A 23,168-nucleotide genomic window follows, 5' to 3' on the forward strand; every position below is an offset into this window, starting at 1 on the left:
TTTATTTCAATCAATGAAACATTCTTCTATAATGACAATAGTCGTTTTCACACACTATTAGCATCAAAGCAATTTTCAAGATATTGAAATAATCATTATCGAAACATTCCAAGTCTTACACCAAATGATTGTATCACACAAACCATGTAAGATGTTACTCGGAAATTTTCACATGATATAAGATGAACTTGGTCTAAGCGAAAGCTTGCCAACACATATTTCGAGAAATATGTAAGCGAGATATACTCAGCTCGAATCTCAAATGTGTATAGAGAAAACTATATCGTAACACGACTTATGTATCAATATAGGAGATAGAGTAGAAATAGACTTTCCAAGTGATAGATGAGTTTAAGTCTCCACATACCTTTTATCGATGAAGTTCCACAAGCTCTCCTTAGTAGTTCTTCGTCTTCAAGTGATAAGCGTCGTGAAGTCTAAGCTCAACTACACAAACTATGTCCTAGTCCGAGACATTTATAGATAGGCTAGAAAGAAAGACTTATAGTTTTGATCACTAACATTGACAAAAATGCTTGAGATAGCAATGCATGCGAGTTCGACCGAGCAGTGCTCTAACAATCTCCCCCTTTGTCAATTTTAGTGACAGAACTATCAATACATATGGATACAAAATAAATAAAAATTGTAGCTTCTCATCCAAATGCTTGATCTCCTTGGCATCTTCAACGCGACTCGAAATATTCGTCACTTCCAAGTACTCCATGATCATAAAGTTTGTAAGTTCATCATCATAGTTGTTGAAGATCCGTAGCGATAAAAATGATAAAACAAATCCTCTTAATCATTGTTATACAGTGTCATAGTATTATTACACAGTATCAAAGTTCAATTGTATCACAACTTTGACAACAATAGTATGGTGATATGTATCACTCCCCCTTAGTCAATACTTCATCTCGACATGAAAACCACTCGCCCTTATATAATGATCCGTAAACCATATGTATTTATAGTATCACAGTACACATTATTTCTCCCCCCTTTTGTCAATATAAATTGGCAAAGGTACGAAAACTAGTGGGATCCTCATGAAATTTTCATACAGATACTTCATGACCAAAAGAGAATACCATATTAACTTATTTAGATGCCATCATAAATCCGAAGCTAAATGCATTCATCAAGGAGTTTGTAAAGATACAAGATAACCCCTACAATATTCCACAGCCGCACTCCCCACAAAGATTTTGCAATTAAGCACAAGTTCAAAAAGAACTCTCCCCCATAAAATGTCATTCCCAAAGAACAATAAAGGAAGCCTTAATTTCACGAGAAAAGAAGGATTTCTTTGGACATAACCAAATCACACGAAGACATGAATTCGAATCCAAAGTATTCAATTGAATTATCCACAAAAGGATTCATGATTAATCCAATCGAAATTTACAATTAAATTAACAACAAGAAAACCCATAATTAATTCAATTGGAATTACACAACTAAATTAACCACAAAAGTGATCAATTCAATTGGTCATGCTCGTCATAAGAGAACTTACAGAGCAATAACTAAACTGACCACAAGAGAATGATCAATTCAATTGGTCATGCTCAAACATAAGAAAACTTATAGAGCAACACATTATATGCACAAAAATGTGGATCGGAGATCGACCAATACGAAAAGACAAGGATTCATTCTATTTTCCATCACTATTTGCACAATGACATATAATAAACTTAATCCTTGTAAACAAAAGTTTTATCCTTTCTTCCATCAAAACAATGACATAAAAGACTTTAACTTTTGTAATGTCAAAAGTTCATTCTATATTCTATCAATACTTTCATACCGACATAATAGAGATAACTGTTGAACAAGTATGGGACAGTCACAGGTTCACGGACGTAAACAACATATCGCATAACAATTTGGAATATATAAAATCATAAAGATTAAAATTGCAAAAAATCATCTTCCAAATAACTTAGAATTTAAATAAATAAATCTAAAAACATTGAAGATGAAAATCGTTGGACATACCTATGTGTACTCACAATAATGGATATTCCAAAGCCTAGTTATTCTTCTAAAAACATAAACAGAAGATTTACTAGACATTGTAGAGCTTTCTCAGGGTATCTACAGAGTATTCCTTCTCATTATTGAAAAATCTATTGATAATGGGATCATTCAACTCCTCCAAATCTTCAGAAATATCAGTTAACTCAATAAATTCTCTTTTCAGTTCACGCAGAGTGTTCTTTGTTAGAGACAACATTTAATCATAGTGAGAGATATCTCTTATAGAAGAAATGATTCGAGATTTTAAATCATTTCTTTTCCTGATGAAATCCTCCACCATAGCCCTAAATTTATTATCGGAATGACAAGCAGACAATAGGAAGTTAGAGGAAGAACCTGGATCATCAGTCGTGTTTTTCGCCTTCCTTTTTCTTGAAGAAGAAATTCCTTCACACAGATACACATTAACTGCTTCTACAACATCTCTTTTCGTGGTACCTCTAGTTATAGGGTCCATGAGACTGTATCTTTAGCAAAGAAGGTAAAGAACAGTGATGTTCACAAATGAACATAAATAGACTTCAGGATAGAAAAACCCTAAAGGACCTTGAAAAAATCTCCACGGTTCATGATCCATTATCAATCTTAACAATAAAATATTTACTTGCCCAATATGGAACAGAAAAATCAACAAAATATTTACAAGACTTGAATCAACTTTGAAGTAATCCTTATTTTTCAAGTCCAAAATAAGAATATGATTTATTACTATGGTTTAGATAGTAATAGAGTGAACAGAGTGTTCACATCTTGTGTCACCGGGTGACATTTCAAGGTTTATTGAGTAAACGGACTTACCTCGGCTGCCTCTGATTCTTTTGGATTTCTTCTTGTACTTAGACGTCTATAACTGCTTCTCTATAGTCAGATTCATCTTTTTCATGTTATCTTGAAGTCTGGTAATTCTTTTATAGTTCCTCTTGAATCTCCAACACTTACTCTGGAGTCTGGACATGACTTGTACTTCCACAAAAAGAGCAGAGTAAAGAAGATTTGGTTTGTAGAGCTGATACTTGTTTATCACAACACTCAAGTTTGATTGATCTAAAACCGGTTGGAACAACCGAGTTTGTTGTGCTTACAGTCTTACCTTTGAACCCTAAACCTTGTATGTTTCCGAAAGCCTTTTGACTAAATAACATTGTTGAAATTTTTTCTGAGCTTCCTGACAACCTTTGCAGGTCACACTTGAGAGAATTGATCTTCTTTTCTTTTAGAAATAGGGTTCTGGTGAATTCATCATTAAGACAGTCAATCTCAAGAGATTTCACCTGTAGTGATGACTCAAGTTTATTCAACAGTTCTTTCAGTTGAATATTTTCCTAGTGAATTTCTTTAGACTTATTCAGAAATTCTAGGATCTCAGTTTCTGATTCGCATTCCAATCTGGAGTTTGAAATACATGAAACTTCTGCCGAGAAGGCTGAACTTTTCGTACACACTATAGTAGTATGTAAGTCGTTGTGACCCTGAGATTTTTCTTCACTTGAATCATCAGAGGCAATAGAGAGAGAAGATGATGTCTCAGATCTTTTGCTTTTCTTTACCATATCCTTGATCTTTTCTGCCATCAGTGATTTATTAGAATCATCATGATTTAAACAGCATTCATCAGCCCATGACAAGTTAGAGGCTTCACTTGGAATGGTCACAACATTGAACATAGAAGTTCTGACTGTATTCTGATCAAGATCATTAATTTAATCTTTCCCACAAGAATATGTCTGGAAAGAGTATCAAGGATTTTTCCTTCAACGATGGCATGCTTCTTAGAATCGTATCTAGATGGCAGCGATCTAAGAATTTTCATCACAATGTTCTTTTCAGGAATAGTCTTACCCAATGAAAAAGATGCATTAACAATTTCAGACACTTTGTGATTAAACTCAACAGATGAATCTTCATCTGCCATACGAAGGTTTTCCCAATCGGAATTAAGGTTTTGAAGCCTAGCTTCCTTTTCGATGGTATTTCCTTCGATTACGGTTTCTAAGATATCCCAAGCATCTTTAGACCGAGTACAAGTAGTCACATGGTGCTGAAGATATGGGGTAATGGCATGTATGATGACATTTAAACCGTCAGAGTTTTGTTGTGCAGCAAGTATCTCAGCAGCATCATATGCACCAATATCCTTAGGAACAGTCGCATTCCCTACTTCCACAATGGGAGCATCATAGCCATTAACTACATAAACCCATGATTGAAAATCTCGTGCTTGAAGAAAGGCACGCATAAAAATTTTCCACCACAAGTAATTTGAGCCATCGAAGACTGGTGGTATGTTTATAGAGATAGCACCTTTGTCCATATCAGATCGCTACAAACACATACTTGTAAGGTCTTTAATGTGTTTGCCCGCTCTGATACCAATTGAACATACGGGGGTCTAACAACCACACCCAACAATTCGTTTGGAAATCTGAAAGGACTTACTCCAATACACTTTCTAGAGAATCAAATAGACAGTTAGACTCAATTTAGAATAAAGTATATCAAAGAGTTTAATATCTCTAACTCTTAATTCAATCCGCAATCAGCAAATAGAAATCTGCAACCCCGAATGTATATAAGAGGAATTACTTGAACGGTACCAAAGACCAATGTTCAAGTGTCAATCAATGTAAATCAACAACCAAAGGTTGGATATTCTAATTGATTGATCTTAACGCACAACCTGTGATATTTTAATTATATACAAAAATATATTGAGAAAAAAAATAACACAGACACCAGAATTTTGTTAACAAGGAAACCGCAAATGCAGAAAAGCCCCGGGACCTAGTCCAGTTTGAACACCACACTGTATTAATACGCTACTTACACTAGCCTACTACCAATGAACTTCGTACTGGACTGTAGTTGAACCCTAATCAATCTCACACTGATGCAAGATACAGTTGCGCTCCTTATGTCTCTGATCCTAGCATGATACTACGCACTTGATTCCCTTAGCTAATCTCACCCACAACTAAGAGTTTCTACGACCCAAAAAGTCGAAGACTTGATTGACAAATTTGTCTCACACAGAAAAATCTATAGGATTGAATAAATCTGTCTCCCACAGAAATACCCAAGAGTTTTTGTTCCGTCTTTTCAAAAATCAAGGTGAATAGGAACCAATTGATAAACCAGACTTATATTCCCGAAGAACATCCTAGTATTATCAATCATCTCACAATAAACTTAATCGACTAGCGAAACAAGTTATTGTGGAATCACAAACGATGAGACGAAGGTGTTTGTGATTACTTTTCTATCTTGCCTATCAGAGATATAAATCTCAAGCCAATTTGACAACTGCACTCAATCACGACAGAAACAGCAAGATCAGATCACGCAACTACAAAGAGAATAGTTGGGTCTGGCTTCACAATCCCAATGAAGTATTCAAGTCGTTAACTTACAGGGTCTCGAGAAGAAACCTAAGGTTAAAGAACAATCGACTCTAGTTATGCAACTAGTAACACACATGAGGTGTGGGGATTAGGTTTCCCAGTTGCTAGAGTTCTTCTTTATATAGTTTTCAAATCAGGGTTTGCAATCCAAGTTTCCTTGGTAACAAACCATTCAATAATCACCATTAGATGAAAAACCTGATTCAACCAAGATAATATCTTTCAACCGTTAGATCGAACTTAGCTTGTTACACACAAATGAAATGTACCCTTATTTAGGTTTATGTAACCGTACCTAAACGTGTACACCATGTTGGTTCACAAATAGTTAACTAAGGTTAGCCATATGATTACTCTCATATCAACCTTATTCATCTTAACCATAACTAGTTCAAATGACTCAAATGAAACTAGTTAAAAAAGTTGTTCAATTGCTATATTCTCATGGATTTATACAAGAACACAATTGAAGCAAAATCGGTTTGATTCACTCGAATCAATACATGAACATTATAGCCACGATTTGCAAAGATTGCATTCCTTATTTATAAATGTTTTAGGGTCATGTACAACCGATCTTAGAAAGTAACCACTTAAGTATGCGTACGGGTATGCGTACTTAAGTAACTGGATTTGAGTTTGTTTTAGCTTTCAAACTCAGCAGTAATTCACGGACGTGAATTTTCCGCCAGTATGCGTACGGGTACGCGTACTTTGGGTAACCGAATGAGTTTGGTTTTGGTTTTCAAACTCAGCAGAAATTCACGGACGTGAACTTCCGCCAGTATGCGTACGGGTACGCATACTTACCCAGTGTCCTACAACCTTTTTGTATACACACAAGTATGCATACTTTAGGCTCCCGGTTTTGGACTGATACACTAATGTGCGAACACACTATGCTTATATCCAAAGATGGTTACAAGATTCTAAACTCTTTATTTCAATCAATGAAACATTCTTCTATAATGACAATAGTCGTTTTCACACACTATTAGCATCAAAACAATTTTCAAGATATTGAAATAATCATTATCGAAACATTCCAAGTCTTACACCAAATGATTGTATCACACAAACCATGTAAGATGTTACTCGGAAATTTTCACATGATATAAGATGAACTTGGTCTAAGCGAAAGCTTGCCAACACATATTTCGAGAAATATGTAAGCGAGATATACTCAGCTCGAATCTCAAATGTGTATAGAGAAAACTATATCGTAACACGACTTATGTATCAATATAGGAGATAGAGTAGAAATAGACTTTCCAAGTGATAGATGAGTTTAAGTCTCCACATACCTTTTTTCGATGAAGTTCCACAAGCTCTCCTTAGTAGTTCTTCGTCTTCAAGTGATAAGCGTCGTGAAGTCTAAGATCAACTACACAAACTATGTCCCAGTCCAAGACATCTATAAATATGCTAGAAATCAACATGCTTGAGATAGAAACACATGCGAGTTCGACCGAGCAGTGCTCTAACACATCTGAAGTAGCATGTTGTAATAAAGATAGAATTATTGCAGTTTTCAAAGGAAAAATGGATTCTTGAAAAACCATATGTCTTGACACGTAAACTCTACTTGAAGTTGTGTCTAAGAATTTATATCCTTTGTGATGCTGATTGTAGCTAATGAAAATGCGAGTATACTTCTATGATCAATTTTAGATGCGTTGTAAGTCCTCAGCCATGGATATCATAAGCATCCAAAAGACTTCAGAAAGTTATAATTTGGTTTGTGTTGGAAAATAACTTCATATGGTGTTTTGTATCAAATAGCCTTGTAGGTAGTCTATTAAAAGTAAAGTTTGCAGTGTGAAAGGCTTCTACCTAGAAGGAGTTGGACAAACCATATTGAAGTAAAAATGTTCTCCCAACATCCACTAAGTGTCTGTGCTTGGAATATGCAACACCTTTCTGTTCAGGTGTATGTGGACAAAAAATTTCATGAACAATACCACTACTACTGAGAAATGCAGATAAATCCTTATGTAGAAATTCTCCTCCTCCGTTAGTTCTTATAGTTCCAATATTCAATCTGAACTTTGAAATTAAGAAAAACTTGCATGAAATCCGATTTTTCATATTAAGGGAATATCCAACAGTATTTGGAGAAGTCATCTATAATATATATTGACTTAATATGTATATCCTGAATTGGATTTTACAGGACTAAGACCCCAAAGATCCAAACGTAAAAGCTTCAGATGCTTTGTTCTACAATGACTAGACTCAGCAAAGGGTAATTTCTGAATTCTACCAATACTACACTCATGACAAAATAAAGGTGGGAAGAGCTAAATAGCTACAAACATACTACAACGTCTGAAAAGAAGGATGTCCAATTCTTTTGTGCCAGATATCAGCTGAAAATTAGTAGTTGTCATACCAGCAAGAGCTTTATTTGAAGATTCATGCAAAAAATTGAGTGGGTAAAGACCATTAAGATGAGGTCCTTGCAAAAGAGTCTTACCAGTTGATAAGTCCTTCACAGCGGAACCAGCGACATCAAATGCAATTAAGAAGTTATTGAAAAATATATAAACTTGCGAACATATAACAAGTTTTGTGAAGCTTCTGGTACTAGAAGAACATTGGATAACTTAAAATTATGATTAAGTGTAGAATTGAAAGAAAGAAAGAAAGAAAAAAAAAACAGTATTAGTGATTTCCATACCTTCGCCATTTTCAACTTGAATTTTGTTCAGCTCCATCATAAGCCGAAGCAAATTGAAGTCCAGAACTGTCAAAAGTTATACGATTGTTTGCACCAGTATCAGCATACCATATATTTTTCACCTAGAATATTAGATGCGGCTAATCCTTCATATTTTGAGGAGCATTAACATTCTGATACACAAAATTGAGTCGATGTCTACAGGCTAAAGCAATGTGACCACCTTTGTTGCAAATATAACATATGACACTATCTATACCAGTAGGTGCATAAGGTAAGAAAGGATTTGTAGGTGGTGTAAAATTTGTTATTGTTGTTGGTGGTGGGCCTGGTGGCAATGAATGAACCATAAAAGGATTGGAAATTTATGTTCTTGCAGGTAAGGGAAAATTACTTCTAAAAGAAGGATTTTAAGAAGTATTACCTCTACCACGACTTCTGTAAGATGAAGAATAAGAAGGAAAACCAGAAGAAGTGGAAGTTGTAAAAATGCGGGGGTACCAAAATACACCACCAACTTTTTCTTAGGCAATCTATATGGATAAACTCAATACAACTCCGAAAGTTCAACCCAATCAAGGAGTAGTATCTAGAGTTATATATCTATAGCTCTCTCTTGCAATTGGAACGTTTACAGAATCAAATCTGTGAACCTAATTACAAAGAGATTACTTGGACGGTACCAAAGACCAATGTCCAAGAATCAATCAAGTCGTATCCAACAAACTAGGTCAGATGTATCTACTATGATTGAATAACGCACAACCTGTGATATTCCAATTATAAAGATAAACGATATAATGCAGAAAAAGAAATAACACAGACACCAGAAGTTTTTCTAACGAGGAAACCGCAAATGAAGAAAAACCCCGAGACATAGTCTTGATTGGACACCAAACTGCATTAAGCCGCTACAGAGACTAGCCTACTTTCAATTAACTTCCGAATGGAATGTAGTTGATCCCCAATCGAGTCTCCCACTGATTAAGGTACAGTCGCGCTCCTTACGCCTCTTGAATCCCAGCAGGACTCCGCACAATTGATTCCCTTAGCTGATGTCACACCAACTAAAAGTTGCTTCAACTCAATTGAAGACTTTAAACCAAATATTCCTCCCACAGATTAAACCTATATATGATTTCCTTTACGATCAAAAATATTTCGATCAAGGTGGTTTGGAAATCGATAGCAATAGACATAGTCTAGCTAACCTCAAAATCCGGACTTATGCAACCCGAAGTGCATCCTAGATTAATATTCACCTCACAAGTATAAAACTTGTGGAATCAACAAAGTTTGAGATGAAGAGAACTTTGATAATTTTTATCTATTTTGATCAAGTGAGCAGCTCAACAATCGATCAAGACCAGAATACTCGAGTTATCAATAAAAGATAACTAGACCTGGTTTCACGAATCCCTATGAAGTATTTGTAGTCGCTAAACCCTAAAAGGGTTAGGAAGAGGATGACTCTAGTTACAACTAGGACACACCAAAAAGTAATGTTGGGATTCAAAGATCCCAGTTGCTTGAAGTTCCCATTTTATAGATATTCAAAGCATAGGTTGTTTTAGGTTAGCTAAGATAGCTTTGGAACCAAGCAAACAATATCCACCGTTAGATGAATCTTTGAATATGATTTAAATAAACAAGATATACACTCTGGTTAGGTGAAACCGTAACCGTACCGTGTATAAAGACTATGTTTAAGGTGGTTAGGCGAAATAATCCGATTTGAACTTAAAAGCTTAATATTCATTTTCATGAACACTTAAGACATTAATCTTGAGTCACAATCATGTGATCAAATAAGTCTAGTGTTTTTAGAGAATTGATCAAATGCTAATTATCTCGTAGAAATAATTTAATCGCACTTGAAAATAATCGACATGGTTGGTAGGTGTACAAAGTACAAACACCATAGTTTTTTATGAGTCAGCTCAGTCACAGTACGTGTACCGGTTTGTAAGCTAAGAAGCCAAACCAAGTTCCAGAGTTAACATAACTATTTAGGTATGCATACCGGTATGGATACCTTAAGACTATGACCAGTTCCGGAGTCCACAGAACTATTTTGGTACGTGTACCGGTTTGGATACACAACTTAGTTCCGGAACACATAACTATTTTGGTACGTGTACTGGTTTGGATACTAACCCGGTTCTGTGACCACAGTTCCTTAATGGTTTTCATACGAGTATGCGTACCGATCCGGTTCACGAGTTGAACATACTTTTACATGATATGCATAAGGATATGCGTACCACAAATCTGCAAGTGGCTACCCCGCTATGTGTACGAGTACATGTAATACGACTTCAGACTTATAACCATTTTCCCAGTTTGTAAGACTGATAACACTGTCTTGTATCCGAATCTATAGTAGTTCTATATTTTTCTCTAAATCGATTTGAAACATTCCCGAATAACATCAATGACACATATCACTATTCCAGACTATTTTCAAACGATAAAACTTGAATCATGATTTTGATTCCGAACAATAAATTGTCCGTAACCGAAATTCATCAAGTATGAACAAATGTTCATTAAGCTTAGTCATTATATTTCGAGAACTAATTATCAAGATAAACTTGACTCGAATTCTTATATATGCATAATAGACTAATTAGTTATGCGATATCGTCTCAATGATATAAAAGTGAATATAGCTTGAGAAATAGGTGGTTCAGTCTTCACTTACCTTTTTTTGATGAAGTTATCCAAAAGCTTCGGTTGATCTTCACCTTCAAACGGTAGAACACAATGATCACTGCCGTGATCGACTTTTTTTCAACTACATTTCTATCCGTCCGAGACTTAACTAATTGTAGACAAGAAATCAAGATATAGTTTTGACAACTAAATGTGACAACAAGCTTGAGATAACAACACTTGTGAGTTCGACCGAGCAATGCTCTAACAAGTTGAACTACGCTGGGCAAGAAAAGTTTGTTGAGACTGAAAAGCAGCAAAAGCTTTATTGTTGGCTTCAGTTATGTGATTTTTGGATCTTCCATTTACTACAATCTCTTCATTAAGCAACAAATTATGAAGTTCATCAACGGAAAGGGGTGGATTGCATATACGAAGCAAAGTACTGAAAGCACTATAATCATGATAAATACCATTTTAAATTAGGAAAAATAACTCATCATCAGTAATAGTGGATCCAGTAGCAGAAAGTTGATCTGTCAATTTTTTTAATTCCCCCAAGAACTGAATAATAGTACCAGATCCAAGCTTCAACCATTGCAACTTTGTACATAATTGGATGGAATGTGCAATTGAAGTCCTAGCAAATTGTGAATCAATGCCGTTCGAAAGTTCTCATGATGATGCAGTACCAACAACATAGGATATTACAGAGTTTGAAATTGCTGATTGGATCCATAATATCAAAGTATTATCATCATCAATCCATGCATTATAATTTGGATCAACAACACCTTGCTCTAGATCTGCTTCATTGAGATATTAAATCTTCCATTTTAAATTAGAACAACTAATTCATCATCAGTAATAGTGGATCCAGTAGCAGAAAGTTGATCTGTCAATTTTTTGATTTCCCCCATGAACTGAATAATAGTACCGGATCCAAGCTTCAACGATTGCAACTTTGTACATAATTGGATGGAATGTGTAATTGAAGTCCTAGCAAATCGTGAATCAATGCCTTTCTAAAATTCTCTTGATGATTCAGTACCAACAACATACGATATTACAGAGTTTGAAATTGTTGATTGGATCCATAATATATAATTTGGATTAACAACACCTTACTCTAGATCCGCGTGATTGAGATATTAAATCTCTTCAGTAATGGCAGCAATAAGTTCTTCCAGATGATGAATTATCATCCTTAATCTTGAAATTTGTGATACACTAGTGATCTGATTTAACGGAATATGAAAAATAAGCGATTCATACTGATTTAGTGTCATTGATGAACAAGAAAAGAAAACAAAAAGGAAATGAATCAAGAATTGGTGAAAAGGGAAAGAAAAAATCAGAGAAATTGAGCAGAAGTGAGGATCTCCGATCCTGCTGATACTATAGTTGCATTAATGAATTAAACAATTACAAGTTCTTGATCATGAGGTGACTGAAAATAACGAACATGAGATGATCAATCTGCAACAAATAGAATGAGCTAATGAGAGAGGGACACGAGTCACTGATGACATCTAGCAAGCACTCAGTGGAACAGGCTGGAAAAGAAAGTGACACTTAACCAGTGGAACTGATATGTTACTGAGACAATGTTATTATTTGTATGGAGGGTAAAAAATCAAGTATGGACTCGATAAAATTTCAATTTTCGTCTAAAGAAACATATAGACTAGACTAATAGATGATAGATACGTGGAAACATCTGAGAAGTCAAGCTATTGAGACAGGATAAGAGCGAAACACCAAATCATATATGTTAGTCCAACACCGTAATGAAGATATCTACCATATTCATTCTGAAGTCCGACACTTGAAAAGTTAATAAGAAAGTCAACGGCCAAGTTTAACGGGGAAACCAAGCACTTAAAGCGATCAGAAGGCCAGAATTATGTGGGCCCCGACCACATGAAGGGTCGTGAGGCAACATCTATTTCGAGACGGGCCAACTAGTAGATCGGGAGCAGTATATAAGACACAGGGAGCATGCAATACACTAGAGAGTTCGGAGTACACCTCCAGACGAAGAGCACATCGGCGTGCATGTTTCACACTTTAACTTCTGATGTATAAACACATTTGCATATAAATACTGAGCTAAGCTATGAAGGAGTACATTCTATAAGTGAGAGAGATAGAAGAAACTAAACTAAACTAAACTAAGAAGTATTCTTGAAAGAGTCATAGAACTTGTTTGTTTGCAGCTGACTCGGCGTCTGAATCTGAGTCAACCCCTGACTCGGACCGAGTCAGCAGTCAGACCGTTTGTTTTCCATTTTGAGTCAGATCTGACTCGACCTCTGACTCAGACATAACCCCTGACTCGGACTCATTTGAGTCAGGTAACAAAATACCCCTGATTCATGGGACCAAACCACTGACTCACTTATTTCTGAGTCAGATGAGTCAGATCTGACTCAAAACAAACATATCGACTCAGATCCAGATGAGTCAGGTGATTTCACTCAGATCCAGATGATTCAGATCCAGACGACTCAGATGAGTCAGGAGTAAACAAACATGGTGATAGTTTATCCCTCATAATCATGTCCAATCATGTATATCTTTGTGTGATGTAGCTTTGTTTATCATTGTAATTAGATGTAGGAACTGTAGATTTTTAGCTACTACATCCATGATTCTTGCACGCTTGATACGTAGTTCTAGGAACGTTTCCCAGATCATATGCCTTCCGGACGTTCATGAAAGTGGAGACGATTCTATGGTATTTCTTCAAAGAACTGTTCAAAGGCGGGGAAAGGAAGTAAAGCACAATGGGCTTGGGAGCCCAATATCTTACAAAGGTTTAGGAGAAAGTTGGGCTGGGCGTGCAGTTTCAACTGGCTGCGTCACTGCTCATACATTACGCAAATTTGACAGAAGATCGACTTTGAAAGGCACTAATTTTTGTGGGTGTGAAGGAAAAATGATCGAATTGACTAATCATTACGCTTTGGAGTGCGAAACCGTTTCGTGTCAGGAAATTGAGTGAAACGGGTAATAGTCTCGCACTGGTAGTTAGGAGTATATTGGAGGAGTCCGTAGTGTTTAAACTCACCAGGATTATTCTAACGCATGGAAAAGGATTCACAATCAACCATGGTGGTTCCAGTTCCAGGAGATGTGGTATTGGATCTTCCAAAATGAATCGGTTAAGGGTTACGTCAGGAGACTCAGGGTTGTGATTCCATAACTCTATCGAAGTCAACACCAATAAGGCAATGAATTCAGGGACATTTTGTACTGACGTCAATGCTAAAGCTGCGAATTTGGTCCTTTAAGAGATGGCTACATGTTTGAATCATCAACCGGTTTGTCGGAATGCGCTCAGTGCTCTCCAACTTGTCCAATTCTTGAGGCTCTGGGGAAGCTGTCTTTTGAGATTGCAGATGGATCGAATGACTGCCTCTGGGTGAATGCTGAGTCTCCATCTACAGTCATTCTTGTTGCAAATGCTATAATGAGGTCGGAACTTTCAAGTGCAGTACAACAAAGAATTATGGTGGAATCACACTCCTGCAGAGAGTCCAACAATCTAGTTAACTTCTGTTTGAAACCATCAATTGACCATGACAGTGATGTATATCGTCAGAACCTAGATGGTTGCAATCTATCAGTTCAAAATTTGAGCGCAACTTACTCAAACAGTTGCATTTCCCTACGAGTAGATTTTTGCATTTCCCCGGAGAAGCGAATATTTGGGGGAAGTCTGGGCCGTGGCAGTAAACAACTGTTTCGACGTTCAAACTACAAAATAACAAATATATTTACTTTCAAAGATTTATTCTCATTTCATAAAGACCATTACAAACTTACAATTACTAAATATACACTGACACGGTTACAAAATACAGGAAGATCACTGGGAGTTGAAGCTGTCACCTGAATTCGAAACCCAACTGCACCTTATCCAGTTTATTGTCTAGTTGCATACCATGAAAAGTATGCTGACATCTAAAGATGAAAAAAATGCAAAATAAATTCTAGTAGTATGCATTAACAAGACTAACCTGTATAGGCCGTATTTTCCGATGAAATTACATGGGCAATGAGGTATTCTTTGTTGATGAAGAATGCAGGGATTCTGTAATCAGTTCCTGAATTCTTCTCTTTAACAACTGATCCTTCACATTGCCTAGCATGTCACGGTAAAACATTTCCAACCGTTTGAGCTTCACATTATCAGCTGATTCCAACATATTCTCCCACTCCTTCGCAATGCTAAATACACCCGATTCCTTTAGTGATAGTGGTAAGTCACGTTCCTCAAATGGTTTTCCGAAGATAGAACCATGTAAAATGGCAGCATAACGTTCCATGAGAGTTAATTTCGACTTCAGAAGCTCCACCTCTTCCATTGCCAAAGATGATTTTGGCTCCATTTCATCCACTTTTCCTGGTTTCATGGTTTCAACCCTGGTTTTTCCATCAGTGTTCGCTGGACCCTCTTGGAAGTCCTCATCTAGAGGAGGCCACATCACAACACAAGGAATATAGCTATCAATTGTGTTGCCTTTCCCAAGAACACCGCTTCGACCCCTACCCCAAGCCCAAAGCTTATGGCCATTGTCAGCGACTAGAACAGTATGAGCAGCACCACATGCAACTTGAATGGATCCTGTGAATCCCGGTCCATATAACTCATTACAGTGAATACTCAACGGAAGGACAGCATCCCCAGTAATATCATTCCCTGCAAAACTAGCATCTGGGCATAAGCCGAGGCCCCTCTCCATTCCCCAAGACCAAACATCTCCAAGCGAAGAAACAGCACATGTATGAAATAAACCACAGTCAACGGAAATCAGGAAAGTATCTAGTGGCAGTTCTGCTACAGGCTTAGGTGAGTGGGTGCTATTGGAGGTTCCATGTCCAAGTTGTCCAACAAATAGTTTCTCTCTCTTCCGATCCTGCGGAATCAGTACTGGAGGACAAAACCACATCGCCACTTACCTTCCGACGAGTTAGAACCGCCGTATGACAGGCCCCACATGCTACATCATAAACTGACCAAGGAGCTTTATGATCAAAAGTCTCAATAATATCTGGGTGAAACCTACTTTCGTTATCTCCAAGACCCAGCTGGCCATGGTTGTTGTTCCCCCATGAGTAGCATACAAGATTTTCTCCTGTAAAAGTTTCTCCTGCACTCACTAGAGCAACGACATGCTCATTTCCACATGCCACCTTTGAAACAGTGTGACCATGGAAATGCCAAACAGGTAAAGGAGTAGGACTGCTAATGAGAGAGAACTCCACGTTACTGCTGTGGCTCAGAGGAGGGCAGTTTCCCCACATCCAAAGCCCCCCTAAGTTATCAATTGCCAGCGACATCATGCCTCCAGCTTTGATAGAACAAACCTACAATTGAAATTGCACTATCTTATCCAAAAGAATGCGAAAATAGATACTGGCACATGAAAAAAGAAAGTTCATTGAAAACATAATAGTGGAAGAGTTTCCATTGTTTAGTAGTAGAAAGAGTTGGCTAATTTGGTTCATACCTTCAGAGGTTCCTTTTTTTCCACATCTGGTTCATTTGCTGTCAATGCATGAGGAGATACCAACCCGAGAAATTTCTCCATAAAACACGGGACTAAGGAGTTGTCCATATTGAGACCCAGCTGACCATCCATAGTAAGGGTTAAGGAATAACTATCAAAATAACTAGTTATCAAGATAAGTGAGTAACCATGAAATTAATATTTCTGTAGCTGGCATGTTATATAGATGAAAAGTATCAACAAATATGTGTGCACAGGATACGAATATTATAGCCCCAGCACCACACTGATCCATCGTCTGCAAGTGGAAAGGTAAAGCATTAATATTCCAGTGAAAGGTTATAATCCACCAAAAATCTTCGTATCAAGAAACTAAAAAAATGAAAAATCAAATTACAACTAAAGAAAAACTCCAACAGCCAACAAAGATTGCAATTAGTAGTTCAGTGGCTCTCAAGTCTCAACAAACTGTCCGTAAGCTTCAATTGAGTTACTGACTCTTCAGAAACCACTGCCAATGCTAGATTTCTCATTAGCTTCTCTTCCGCCAACAAATTCAGCATTTAAAACGTACAATATAGAGGAAAAGGTATGTAACGATAAGGAAATTGAAATTTATAACGCAGTCCGCAACTAGAGTGAACTGCACCAAGAGCATAAGAAATGAAACTCATGAACCTGTTATACAAAGACAACTAACCATTGCTTCTTTTTTTCTTCTTTGTTTTTTAATCTTTCACTTCTTACTCACTTCTCAGATTTTTTAACAGGTTTCAGCTAACCCAACTTAATACCAAAAGAAAAAGGAAAACAAACATCTGAATCAGCTGATCCAAAACTTTTCACAGCTGAAAGTTATATAGAGGAATTAGATATTTTATGGAAATGATATCTTTGTAACCATGATTTGCTTTTCTTTTGGCGAACAAAAGTGTTTTGGATATATTTTCATGGGTGCTTATTAGGTATGAAGTTCTTTTAAAATGATGAAGATGCTTAGTTAAGACGAATTCCCAAGTGAGGAGACCCCCTTAATGTTATTTGCTTCCATTCTTTTTTTTGTGTGAGTTCCTACTGCTCTGAAATTTACTTTCACTGCTGCAAGGTTCCTGCTATCATGAACCCTTGCCAATACTGACTATCTGCTCACTGATGCACGCAAGACTTGTCTAAACTTGTGAAAAACGTTACTGAAACTGAACGAAATACAAGACAAGTTGTCTAATCTTGATCTGCCCATCCACGCGGCAAATCAAGTCATATTGGTTGTTCATTCACAACTTCTCCTCTATATAAAATTCTGCCAGATACCAAATTATAGGGTCCGAACACAAAGTACTTCATGTATTAACTTAGGAAATAAAAATCCTAAAAAATAGCAAGGATGCATTCAAATTCTGATCCTGAAAAACAGTCTATTTCGAACTTGTTGAACATTTTGAAAATTCAAAGTCTAATTGCTATTCTGTGATTCTCAATTTTCAAAACCAATCCACCTTAAGATTTGCCAACTCTTTTAGCAGCTTTGGACTGGTAAGCTTCAGCAATTTAGACTCGATACGAAAAGGTCTTAGAATAACTTCTTTATACAAAACAAAACCAAATCACAGATTTCAAGTGAACAAATGTAACTCTAAACTAGCGGTGCATCCATGTCCAAAGTTAACAAATGCGTACAAGAATGTCATTTGAGATAAAATTGCTAGATAACTCATCTAAACCTGCCAACCAACTCATGTAGACTTTCATACTAATTCAACTTCGAACTATAGTTGCTGCTAATTTCATCTATAATCAGCACTACTAAGCAGACGAAATCAGTAATCAATACCGGTGGCTTAAAAATTGAGTACTAACGCTTAGTCCATCAATAAAAACGACCCAAAAACAAGAATAAATGAAAAGAAAAATGAAGCTAAGAGGTTCTGACCTTCTAATGCAAGACTATGGTAAGCCCCAGCTGCAATTTGTACAATTTTCATCTTCTTTCCATGAGAATTATCTTCAGAAATCCTATTCTTTTCTGAAGAATCAAATTGCACTCGCACCGGAATTACTTCATCTTGTTCTTTCCCTGTACCTAATCGACCAAATGTTCCTCTCCCCCATGAAAATACTGAACCCTCTTCTGCAATTCCATAAACCCATGTTTCAATTTCAATTATTAGCAACAAAAAGAAAAAAAAAACTGAAATTTTTCAAAAAGAATCTCAATTTTTCAGCAGAAAACACCTGTAAGAGCAAGAGTATGAGCTTCTCTGGCAGCAATGGCAGTAACTTTCTTCGAAGAACTGCTATAATCTGTCAGTATTCCCATGTCCGCCATACTTTCGGCGGCATAAAACAATAGTACAGTAAAACTAGTAGTTGAAAGTTGCTGGTTGTTCAGCTCGAGGAGGTTCCTCGGTGTATTTATTTAAGCTTTATTTATCTGGCGTGACAAGAGTTACGGCCGCACCACGTAAACAGACTTATTATATCGCCATGTTGAAATAGAGATGTAGTTGCAAGTAGCGACGGAAACAATATAGATAATTCTTAGTATTCTTGTCATGTCGATGACTCGCCTGATGAATGCAAGGGAACATATTGCATTGTGATGGTTACTTGGTAAAATACGTAATTGATCGTTATCTTGTCACTGTAGCAGACAGCAGTTGCCCCCTAGTTCCGAGATGCTGTTGTCAAAGCAATTACTAGCAAAAGCCATATATGTTCAACCTCTATGGACCATTAATACTTTTCAGCCATATATGTCAAAGCAATTTCTTCCAGACCTTGTAGATGCACTTTCATGTGACATTTGCATTCTCAGACATGAGATTGTGAAACATAATGAACTACATTACTAAAACCGAAATATAGCAAACCACAAAAATATAATACACAGCTTAAGATATTGACTTCCAGTTGATCAAAAAGAGCGAGGTACATTGTTCAAATAATAATACATCAGATATCTCTACCATTGTCCAGTTTGAAAATGAGACAAAAAGATATCCAAGCAATTGCATTCATTTGCATCAAATGAAAGAAGGGACGGAGATGGCCAGATCCATGCCCGCAGAGATGTACCAATGTGTTGGGTAAATATGAATCTGCAGTCATCAACGCACACAAACCTTGGACATACACCAGAAACCACGTCATGTTGCGGAAATCCATAACGTTTTTGGCTTGAGTTATTAGTATTACAGTTACATATTAGATGACACTGCCAAAAGTGAGCTTTTCTAGCTTCCAAAAGAACAAAAAAGCAGTCTGCTCTCATTTCTAAATTGCTGTCTACCTAAATGGCGGCTTAAAGGAGATAAACATAATTCTGACAGATGCGAAGAAGTACAAGCAAAACATAACATTTTAAGCACTCACCTTGCAAAATTAAAACAAAATTTGCCAAGCCGAACTATAAAATCGACAATGTTGAGCTTTTGAATAGTTTTCTCTTCCAACAATGAGCTGATAAGTATCCTGGCCTTAAACTATCACGAGAATATCTGTGAATCAATCTGCTCTACATTTGGAAAAATCTGCCGCAGAAAAGCAGAGTAATTTGGAGAACTTGCCTGCAAAACAGAAGTCACAGACAGCAATTCAGAATGCAGAGAACAACGTCACAGGGTGATGTTTTATCACTATAATCTTCTTAAGGGGACAACAGAACCATACACATGGGTTGTGTTCAAGGTAGATGGTTGTTAGGTTCTCTTTTGAGCCAGCAACAGCCAGTTCAAAGCCTTCTAAAGATGACACTTGATTGTCATTAAGCCACAAGTCTTCCAATCTGCATCACAGTAATCAAGTAAGAATGCGAAGAAAGGCATATACCTTAAAGTAATAGATGAGAAAACTTCGAAAAAGGAAACAACTACTTACTTTGTCAAGTTTTCGATGTCTTCCACGGTGGTCAATTTATTTGATGAAACATCCAGGACCCGAAGATTTACCAACGTAAACAAACCTTCCATCTTTGAAATACCATTATGGCTCAAATAGAGTTCTTCTAGAGCAACACATTCCTGAAAGAAAAATACAGTTGTGTTTTCAGGCTGTAGGATTTTCTAATTTATACGGCCTAGTGTACTACCAACAACATATTGCTCAAATGCAGCATACCTGAAATCCTGTCATAGATGTCAAACGGTTACTCTGTAAGCTAATCTTCTTGATACATTTTAGTCCACATAGGTTTACAGTTCGGATACGGTTCCGCCCAAGCCATAGCTCTTGCAAATTTGTTAGTGTGTCCAAGTTCTCCATTACCTGATATAACCATTCCTTGTAGACTATGTAAAATGCTCAAAAGAATCTAAAGTGTAAATGAATGGCCTAGCCTACATATTTCTTCATTCATCCCAAGTTACCTACAAACTAACTACAAAGATGGGAAACACTTTTACACTAAATTTCACATGGTATATAAGTTTCAAAGGTAAGAAAACAAACCCGTAATCCATTCGAGCCAAGTTCAAGAATTTGTAGATCATGTAGGTGGGTTAGCTCCTCCATCTTGGTAACTTCATTCTTGGAAACATAAAGTTCCTTGAGTGTGCTTGAGACCTTTGATATACCAGTTAAGGAGAGTATTTCATTGAAGGATACATCAAATACCACAAGACTTTTAAAAATGCTGACATCAGGTATTTTCGTTAGCTTGTTATCCCTGAACAAGAGTTCCTGAGAAAAGAAAAAATTACTTATCACGCTCATATACACGGCCAAAACATAACCCTGTAATATTCTGTTCAGCCTGCAGTAAATAAATTTGTGCATTCAAATTGCTCATGAACGAAAAATAAAACCAATCATCTATTAGCATATGTTACTAAGAAATTTTATTCCTTGCACACTCCTAATACTCAACTAGATTAGCTGCATGATACAATCAATTCCATTCTTCAACATTTCTCTTCTTTCGGGGTTTTTAACTTTTGGTGGCATATTAAGTATCACGATGTAGGTAAAAGAATAAAAAACAGGAGAAGTCAGTCTTGATGAAACAAAACTGTGACAAGGTGATGTGAGGAATGTAATAACAGGTATATCTAAAATGACATACAACTCTATTTGAATTCATTCTTTTAAGGCTTGTTCAGCCCAATAATAACCTTACAAAACAGCAAGACCAAGGACAACTCCCATATGACTTGCATAACTCTTTAAAGGAGATAGATCAGAAAATAATAATTCTAATTCCCGGACTCCCTGATGCCCAATGGTGGGCATAGTTTTCGCGTAGTATATGAGTTCTAGGAGGTAAAACTTGTCCATTTCGCTGTATAAGTTGGCTACATGTGGTGTATGAAGAACGGGACAAGGAATATAAACGGATACAAAAACTGTGGACTAGACGGTGACAAAGACCATGTGATCACTATGTAAGTAGGGTACCACAAAATTGGACATGAATACAATGATGGCATCGAAACCATTCACAACTAGTGTAAGTAGCTAGCATCAAGTAGCTAGCATCAAATAGCACAAACATTGGGATAAATAATTTGATTCCAATCCTACAAAGGTGATGGATTGCAAAACAGTACTTCTAAACCCCAGACTCCATTACTCTCAAGTGCCCAATGACAGTCGCATTGTGGGCGTAGTTTACACGCTATATAGATGGTAAAATCTGACTATATAAATGTTGCCTATGTGTGCTGTACCCATGCAATATAAATGAATACAAAAGCCACAGACCAGAAAGTGACAAAGACTACGTGCTCACTTCGTAACTAGGGTGCCACAAATTCATACACGAAACGCAATGATGGCGTCGAGACCATCAACATCTGGGGTCCTTAGCTACCATCCAGTAGCACTAACACCAAAAGGATGGACAATATGAGAGACGACGCTCGCTACTGCTCATGTACTAAGACTATCAACCAACTTGACAGCCAGCAAAAATCAAAAACCTAACGCCCCAACAATCGATTCAGTTTTCTAGAATCTAAGAATTTCTTCTTGCTCAATTCTACGAATCAATTGGTATCTTTCTAAACAAGCCCATACATGCCTCAGAATCATATACTGTTCATGCATTTCCACTAAAATTTGGTATGGAGATACTCACATTTCTCAAAAAAGGGATGAAAAAACGAATTTTGACGATACCTGGAGCTGAGAAATTTCATTCCACTGAGAAATTGGTTCAACAGCAGCATCCTCGAGGAGATTCTGTCGAAAAGAAAGCTTTTTTAACTGCGAGAGAAGACCAATTCGAGAATCTATCGTTGATAACCGGTTTGCAGTCAAATCTAACTCGATTAAACTAGATGGAAAATCAATTCCTTGAAGATCGTGGAGCTGATAACTAGTAAGATCAAGAACTAAATCTGAATTCTCTTCTTCTTCTACCGGTGTTTCGTGATTCTCTGGTGCAACTTGTTCCATTATTCCGTCTTCCATTTTAGAGTACCCAAAAAGAAGAACCCTAGAAAACGAATATAGAAGAACACTTTGAAAAAAGAAGGGGATTTTAATAAAGTGACACACTTCCAATTTGCAGTTCAAGAAAATGCCACCGTTTTTTTCTGAGTTTATTTAATGCCACACATTTGACCTTTTCCATCCAAAAAAACTGTTGCCATCAGTTAATGCATAGGTGGCAGTTATCCAGCTTAGTAAAAGACATATACACCCTCAAATTCTATCCTCCTTACACTCGATCAGCCATAAGAACAATCAACACCATTTTCAGATCAAGCCCATTGCAATGAAAGTGAACTTCGAACACTACTTGCCACCCATTGATTCTCATGTCTTCTAATTCGCAAGAACAACTGCCATTAAACCCAATCTCCGCCACCGTCTCCTGTAATTCATGACCACCATTTGATCAAAACCAAATTGGGCAAAAACCCATCT

At 36.8% G+C, this 23,168-nt stretch overlaps 1 protein-coding gene and 1 pseudogene across 2 annotated transcripts; both read right to left on the reverse strand.

The window, feature by feature from the left end:
- Positions 1–14,035: 14,035 nt before the first annotated feature.
- On the reverse strand, positions 14,036–19,081 carry LOC113349175 (annotated as a pseudogene).
- A 98-nt stretch (positions 19,082–19,179) lies between these two features.
- LOC113349174 (protein phosphatase 1 regulatory inhibitor subunit PPP1R7 homolog) lies at positions 19,180–22,755 on the reverse strand. 2 transcript variants are annotated; one of them, XR_003359984.1, is made up of 7 exons: positions 22,416–22,755; positions 20,748–20,978; positions 20,418–20,564; positions 20,178–20,320; positions 19,971–20,085; positions 19,674–19,867; positions 19,180–19,423 (listed from the first exon to the last, which is right to left on the reverse strand). XR_003359984.1 is itself a non-coding variant. In XM_026593106.1 (6 exons), the coding sequence occupies exons 1-6, from the start codon at positions 22,707–22,709 to the stop codon at positions 19,787–19,789; spliced, it is 1,011 nt and encodes a 336-aa protein (XP_026448891.1). In that variant the 5' UTR covers positions 22,710–22,755; the 3' UTR covers positions 19,180–19,786. The 2 variants fall into 2 exon arrangements, 1 of the variants encoding a protein (XP_026448891.1); XM_026593106.1 differs by having other exon boundaries at positions 19,180–19,867.
- Between the last annotated feature and the right edge of the window lie 413 nt (positions 22,756–23,168).

This window comes from Papaver somniferum, chromosome 2, assembly GCF_003573695.1.
Source record: "Papaver somniferum cultivar HN1 chromosome 2, ASM357369v1, whole genome shotgun sequence".
NCBI classification, from domain to species: domain Eukaryota; kingdom Viridiplantae; phylum Streptophyta; class Magnoliopsida; order Ranunculales; family Papaveraceae; genus Papaver; species Papaver somniferum.

Coding starts and splice junctions, on each gene's coding strand:
- LOC113349174 (XM_026593106.1), bottom strand. CDS start 22,709: ATGGAAGACGGAATAATGGAACAAGTTGCACCAGAGAATCACGAAACA. Junction 20,979..22,415: donor ATGAAATTTCTCAGCTCCAG/GTATCGTCAAAA, acceptor TTCTTTTCTCAG/GAACTCTTGTTCAGGGATAA. Junction 20,086..20,177: donor GACATCGAAAACTTGACAAA/GTAAGTAGTTGT, acceptor ACTGTGATGCAG/ATTGGAAGACTTGTGGCTTA.